The sequence below is a fragment of the Neophocaena asiaeorientalis genome, unplaced genomic scaffold (genome assembly GCF_003031525.2).
Source record: "Neophocaena asiaeorientalis asiaeorientalis breed wild unplaced genomic scaffold, Neophocaena_asiaeorientalis_V1.1 scaffold409, whole genome shotgun sequence".
NCBI classification, from domain to species: Eukaryota; Metazoa; Chordata; class Mammalia; order Artiodactyla; family Phocoenidae; genus Neophocaena; species Neophocaena asiaeorientalis.
In genome coordinates this window covers 44,205-51,635 of record NW_020175208.1, presented here as the reverse complement: position 1 = coordinate 51,635, position 7,431 = coordinate 44,205, and the positions used below count along the sequence as shown (strand labels likewise).

Sequence of the window (7,431 nt, the reverse complement as noted above, 5' to 3'; positions counted from 1 at the left end):
AGGTTCTGCTGATTCTCCCGCTGAGTGGCAGGGCTCAAGTCATCTTTAGGAGAGAATTTTAAAAGTGTCATCTTAAACTGCAAGGATGTCCCTTAAACATCACAATTAAACATGTCAAAGGAGAGACCATGCTGTCAAAATGCCCACTTAACCCACCCAAACATCTCAAACCCACCCTTTGCTGACCTTCTATAACCCCATTTTTTAAAGTTTTTTTTTCTTTCTTTAAACAAGAGAAAGTAGACAGATACATGCTGGTAAATGCTAACTGTCCATATTCACATAGGGACACAGTGTAGTCTCTGAGCCCAATCAATATACAGAGACAGGAGGAAAAAAGCTAGAATTCTATGCATTACTACACAGGGGCCTAGCACCCTCCAGCTTCCAGCAGAGCTAAGGGAGCAGAAGGTTTTTCTTTTTTCCCACAGAGCATGGTGGTATTGATTCCATAAAGTTTTTGTTGAGACAGGAAGGGATAAAAGTGAACTTGGAACAGAAAGGGGTAGAGATTCTTTTCCCACTGAATTCTGCTCAAGGTATTTCCCCCCCAAATAAGTTGTAAGCCACGGTATAAAGAAGAAAAGAGACCTCAAAAACAGGGCGACTGAGCACAAGAGGAGGAGGAGGAGAAAAAAAAAAAAAAAAAGACTGCAACATGCTCCCAGGGACTGGAGAAAATTTAAAAAGGAAGGTTGGAATCCATCAGTGTTCCATTAGTCATCTTCTCCTTCACCTTCCTCTCCTTCCTCCCCCTCATCATCATCTTCATCTTCTTCACCTTCAGCCTCATCCCCTTGTTCATCAATATCTTCCAATCCTTCTTCCTCTCATCATCATCATCTTCTTCTCCTTCCTCATCATCCATGTCCGGGACCAAGTAGTACTGTAATGGATTTGGCCAAATATCATCTTCGATGACCTCTCCTAACTCATCTGCACCTGCATCAGAATGACCAGTAAACCAGGTGAAGCAGCTTTCTGGGTCCTCATGCTGTCTCTTTCTCTGGCTTTATTCTGCGTTTGACTTGAACATTTTGTCAGATCCTTTCTGGATTTCCATTTGATTTCAGTGGACTTTGAAGATGGATCACCACTCTCATTCAGATGAAATTCTTTGGAGAGAACTTTATTTTCGAAGTAAGGGTTTTCATCAAAATAAAAATCTATTCTGTAACCTGATTTCGTATCTTCAAATTCTGTCACTTCGACTCTTGTCAAATAATGCAGCGCTTCTTCATCCTCCTCCCCAAGCAGTGTAGACACTTGTGGATGGTTAACAAACGTTGTTACCCCAAAATTTGGGATTTGGGCGATCAATTCCAACCTCTTCTGAAAAAATGGTTGACGGAGTTTGTTACATTTCTATTCTACTTCCAAAATCTCCTCACTGGCTTGCTCCTTAAGTCTGTCCATTTCATTTTGTACTTCATCAATATGTTCAATTGCTTCTTGCTGTTCTTTTTCTGAGGTCTCCTCAGACGCCTCCTGCTGGCGCTCACTGGCTCGCTCTCCCTCCCCCTGGCTCGCGCGCTGCCCTCATGGCCTGACGACGCGGGAGGGGCTGGGGCAGCATGCTGGGCCCAGCACGGGCTCCTGCTTGTGGAGGGGAGGCGATGTCGAGCGGGCAGGCGGCTCAGCTCCCTCCCTCACTCTCCATGCTGCAGCTCGCTGCTCCATCTCCCAGAGCAGCCTCCTCCTCCTCAAGCATCTTTATGTATCCGGCAGGCGTCTAGATGGGGGGCTGGGTCCCCTCGTGACAACGTCTGCTCCGAGATGGACTTCTTCCTGCCCTTTTCATGAACTGCTTAGGGAGGCCAGGCCACCAGCTCTCAGCAGCCTTCACGTCTGGCCTTGGATGGGTGCCTGACTCACATATGTGAACACACCCTGAAGAGCCTTGAATGGCCTTCATCTTCCTCACTGGTAGAATAATGGGGTCATATTTGATCAGGGAAATATGAAGAGTGTTCCAGGGAGCATCACCTTCAGAGAGGTAGGAGGTGAGACTTGGGGAGTGCTATTAGACACTGTAAAACAGGCTCCTCGTCCACAGGACCTCTCCGGGGCTTTAACTGCTAAAGTGGGAGGCAGGATGTTTATACGGATTAAGAGGCAAACCCTGGAGTCACACAGTGATTTGGGCATTCATTAGCTGTGTGACCTTGGGCAAATGACCCAATCTCTCTGAGCCTTAGTTTCCTCACCTCTAAAATGAGAGTAACAAGAGTACCATCTCCTTTGGGCTTCTTCCCTGGTGGCGTAGTGGTTAAGAATCCAGCTGCCAAAGCAGGGGACACGGGTTCGAGCCCTGGTCCGGGAAGATTCCACACGCCGTGGAGCAACTAAACCAGTGTGCCACAACTACTGAGCCCACGCACCACAACTACTGAAGCCCACACGCCTAGAGTCTGTGCTCTGCAACAAGAGAAGCCATCACAATGAGAAGCCTGCGCACCACAATGAAGAGTAGCCTCCACTTGCCACAACTAGAGAAAGCCCGCAGGTAGCAACGAAGACCCAATGCAGCCAAAAGTAAATAAAATAAAATAAATTAAAAAAAAAAACCTCCCTCCCAGTGAGGCTGGGAGGCTTCAATGTGTCTAAGTGGGGCTAGTCAATTACCATTCTGTGAATCACTGCTTGGCCTTGGCCCCTGTGGCAGCTCAAAAAGAGCAGCAAATTGTGCCCTGTTGGATATGAAGGAGTTTTCCAGGGACAGGGGAAGGAGGAGGGAATCCAAGGCAAAGGGAAAAGCAGGCACAAAAGCATGGAGGCACGACTGGCTGTGGTGGCCTCAAGAACTGCTGAGATGCAGACCTGTGGGTGACTCAGGCACGGTGAGTGGGGGAGGGAAGGAGGCAGCAAGGGAGCAGCTGGAGAGGGGGCTGGGCCACAGCAAAGTCACTGGGAGTCACAGAACAGCTCTGGAGAGCAACCGGCCACTGCCACGAGTAATGGAGGAGAGCAATGGAGGTGCTATGTGCGTGGGGAGGAGGGGCCTTCCTCCCCCAGCCTCGTGGCTAAGAAGGCCCTCTCTCCTGCAGGGGATGTGAAAGGAGACCTCCTGGGGCTGGCAGTCAGGCTCAGGAGAGCTGGGAGGGCTGTCAGACAGCCAGGGGAGCCCCGGGGAACTGGGGCAGGTGAGCATCGCACTTGAAGCTATGCACGGGGAGAGGGTGCAGGCAGCAAACAGACTGTTTTGAACTAGGAATTAGATTCACATGGCGTAAGATACAAAAAAGTCATGGGGCCAAAAGGCAGAAGAAGTAACATGAGGGGGTGGGAGCAACCTCTGGGCCAGTTTCCTTTCCTAATAAGTAAAATAAAACTAGGCCCCAAAGTGAGGTCAAGCTTTTCTCCTTGGTACCAAGAGAATGGACAGATGCTCCTGAATTTGAAGAGCACCAGCCTGCGTGAAGTCAGGAAGGAACCACGCAGGCAGAGAGCAGTCAGGCCGCAGGTCTGGAAGCGGAGGAGTTTCAACTCCCCCTCCGGGAATTGCAGCTCACCCTGGCTGCTCTTACTCCAAAAACTTAGGAAAGGAAAAAAAGTAGGAAAGAATTAAGATGCCACACCTGGCAGTTTTAACTTACAAAAAAAGTATTTATTAATCTAATTTTCCTTCTCTTGCCATAATCCAGAAGCATGACGCTGACGGCCTGACATATCAGTGTGAAGTTGTCGAAAGCCCCACCAGTCACTGATTCCACAATTCCATGACTGGCCTTTGTTAGGCAACAGGACTGAAGTCCATACAGGAAGCCCACCAACCCCAGGGTCTCCCACACCTGCCATGGATCACTGGGGGGGTTGTGGAGCGTGAGAATCAACAGCACCGTGTCACTGTGACAGATGCAATGGCTGAAGACATGGAGAAACTGAGGCCCCGGCTAAAGAACGTCCACATCAGAGAATTGGTGGTAGCCATCACAATAATGCCTAAGATGCAGAAGCCCACGTTCACCTGCAGGAGAAAGTGTCACTGCAGCCACGGCCAGCCCTGGGCAGCATGACCGGCAGACCCCCTCACAGCAGCCAGGGTCATGGCTACTGCTGGCAGCCGGGCCACCACAGCCTGGGGGTTCTCAGAGCTTTCCTGCACAGGGCTTCACTTAACCCTCAGCAGGGCGCACACCCATTTAACAGCTGAAACAACCTCTTAGAAGACAGCTATTTGGCCATCTTGCCAGCCATGTGACCTTGGGCAGAAGTAAAATGTGAATCCATACCAGTTATCTTCTATTGAACACCAGTCCCTTATTGGCCTCACAGTGACGAGTGCATGAAGTTCAGTCTCAGCAGGCCAAGTGGTTATTGCTCAGTCTGAGGGATGAGTAAATCAGGGGCGGAGTCGTCACTTCCCGGGGTCAGGTAAAGCATGAATTAGTCGTCTCCCCACCCCCACCCTCATTCTGTGAAGGCTAAAACCCACTCAGGCCGGTCCCACTGGGCATTCTTGGGCTTTTACTCTGTACCAGGCCCTGTGCTAAGTGTTTTAAGTACATTTTCATTTATTCCTTAACTTCATTTTACAGATAAAGAACCTGAGGCATTAAGTAACCTGCCTAAAACGCCACAGCTGGGGGGAGCCGCCAGGATTCAGGCCCAGGAAGTGTGGCTCCATGATCTAAACTAGGACACAGCCATGCCTAGGGAAACCACACGGGGGACTATTTGACTGGTGACCCCAGGCATCACTTGGAGAACTTGCAGATATTTTTCTTTTTTTTTTTTTTAAAGGAGAGCACTGAAAGAAGAGAGGATCTTTAGAAGCCTCCTACACAAAGGATATGCAGACCCCTTGTTTGGTTTTGAGTTATAAACCTGCCTGCAGACAGAGCTGCTTCCCCTGGGGATGGTGCCCATCTACACCTCATCCTCTTACTTCTCATCAGCAGCTGAATATACAGTCTTAAGGATGGAGTGTCTCTGTATAATTTACACAGAAGCATTTTATGTGCCAGTGCCAGCCTGCTTATGTAAAGGCTTATGACGGTCTGATGCACAACTGAGAAGACTAGAAAAACCTCATGGCTCATAGTCACTCATCTTACTTTGGACCACTTACTCCAAGAATTACACCCAACAGGATACCAATCTCGAGCATGGCAGCTCCCACTGGATTAGCTTAAACCTAAAGAATCAACCTGTCTACTGCCCAGGTCAGGGCCTAACCCTGGGTTGCAGATGCAATGAAATCTCTTTAACAAGCAGAAGGTGGCCTATGACTCGCGATGGGAGAGGCAAAGGTACGCCTTTAGCAGACATGGGGAGGCAGTTAAGGAGTTCTCAACATCGGGGTTATGTCCAGAATGTTTCTCTCAGTCTCCCTTATACCTAGGATATCCCAAATTCCCAAGTTTCCGCCAGCAGGGGAGATCAGTCAAAACAGCCATGAACTACGGAGTTAAACAGATGGGCAACAGGTGTCTCGCCTTTACAGTCACGTGGAGAGAAATGTTCGGGCACAAAGGGCTTAAAATGAGAGATAGAGAGTGGATGTAGAAGGTGTGCGTCTTCCCCGAGAGTGAACTAGCCCAATCGGAGAACAGATTTTAGGTCCCAGATAAGGGTACAAGCCTCAGTCCCCGAAGTCTCTTACCACCTACAATGGACGTGGGATGGGCGTGATATGGAGTCGAGGGATGCCTTCCTGCCCACGCTGTCAGTAGTGCCCGGCTGCGGAGTGGACCAAACAGGCCAGCGCGGGTGAGGCGGCCCCCCTGCGCCCCCAGCCCCGCTCCATCCCGAAGCCCCGCTGCCCTGCAGCGCCCCTCCTGCCCCGGCCCCACCCGCCGGCCCGCCGCAGCGGCGCCCCCGGCTCGACCTCGCTGCCGAAGGCCAGCTTGGCGGAGGCGGCAGCCAAGGCCCCGAACGCGCCGGCGCACAGGCAGTTGAACACGCCCCAGAAGCGGCGCCGCATCGCTCCCGCCTGGAGGTGCGGGGGGAATCCGGCGGAGGCGTCGGGGTAGGCAGCCGCGCACACCCCTCCGCCGGCGACCTGAGGCCTTCCCTCCATGGTGCCCGCCACCACCTCTCCGTGCGCCAGCCGCGCCAGCCACCGGCTGGGCCGAGATCGCTCCGCGATTGGACGGCGGCCTCACGTGACGAGACGCTCGCGCGAGAGGGGTGACCAATTGAGGCTCCGCGAGGGCCTCGAGGGGCGGGGCCACCGGCCGAGCCAAGGACAGCCTTCTCCCGAGGGTGGCCGGCTTTCCGTATTACGTTTAGGCTTTCCGAGGAGCACTACCGGACCGGTGTCCAAGGCTGACTGGTACTGTGGTTGCTGTTGTCGAATAACTCTTCGCTGCCTAGCAGTTTCAATCCTTGTCACTCGGTGTGGTCCAGCATCAGCTTCCCGTGGGAATATGAGTAAAACGCCCAACCCCAGGCTCCGCCCCACATCCATTGAATTAGCGTATGCATTTTAGCAAGACCCCCAGGAGTCTGGCCTGCACCTTCTAGTTCGAGAAGCGCAAAACGTAGAGATACTTTGGCAGAGGGCGCTAGAGACCGGCAGATTCAGCGAGAAAGCGGAGGTGGGGGGCTGGGGGGTAGGGATGGTTAGGGCTTTTTTTTTTTTACATCTTCATTGGAGTATAATTGCTTTACAATGTTGTGTTAGTTTCTGCTGTCTAACAAAGTGAATCAGCTATATGTATACATATATCCCCGTGTCCCCGCCCTCTTGCCTCTCCCTTCCACCCTCCCTATCCCACCGCTCTAGGTGGTCACAAAGTACTGAGCTGATCTCCCTGTGCGATGCAGCTGCTTTCCACTAGCTATCTATTTTACATTTGGTAGTGTATATATGTCAATGCCACTTTCTCACTTTGTCCCAGCTTACCCTTCCCCCTCCCCGAGTCCGCAAGTCCATTCTCTACCTCTGCGTCTTTATTCCGGTCCTGCCCCTAGATCCATCAGAACCTTTTTTTTTTTTCTTTTAGATTCTATATATATATGTGTGTTAGCATACTGTATTTGTTTTTCTCTTTCTAACTTACTTCACTCTGTATGACAGACTCTAGGTCCATCCACCTCACTACAGATAACTCAATTTCGTTTCTTTCCATGGCTGAGTAATATTCAATTGTATATGTGCCACATCTTCTTTAACCATTCACCTGTCGATGGACACTCAGGTTGCTTCCATGTCCTGGCTATTGTAAATAGTGCTGCAATGAACATTGTGGTACATGACTCTTTTTGAATTATGGTTTTCTCAGGGTATATGCCCAGTAGTGGGATTGCTGGGTCATTCGGTAGTTCTATTTTTAGTTTTTTAAAGAACCTCCACAGTGTTCTCCATAGTGGCTATATCAATTTACACTCCCACCAACAGTGCAAGAGGCATCCCTTGCACATCCACACCCTCTCCAGCATTTATTGTTTGTAGACTTTTTGATGATGGCCATTCTGACTGGTGTG

General features: G+C 50.7%; 1 protein-coding gene and 1 pseudogene across 1 annotated transcript; both read right to left on the bottom strand.

Moving 5' to 3' along the window:
* Positions 1–633: 633 nt before the first annotated feature.
* LOC112413357 (protein SET-like) lies at positions 634–1,711 on the bottom strand (annotated as a pseudogene).
* Positions 1,712–3,829: 2,118 nt separating this feature from the next.
* Positions 3,830–6,045, bottom strand: LOC112413356 (transmembrane protein 42-like). Its single transcript, XM_024765302.1, has 2 exons — positions 5,831–6,045; positions 3,830–3,967 (listed from the first exon to the last, which is right to left on the bottom strand). The coding sequence occupies exons 1-2, from the start codon at positions 6,020–6,022 to the stop codon at positions 3,830–3,832; spliced, it is 330 nt and encodes a 109-aa protein (XP_024621070.1). The 5' UTR covers positions 6,023–6,045.
* Positions 6,046–7,431: the final 1,386 nt, after the last annotated feature.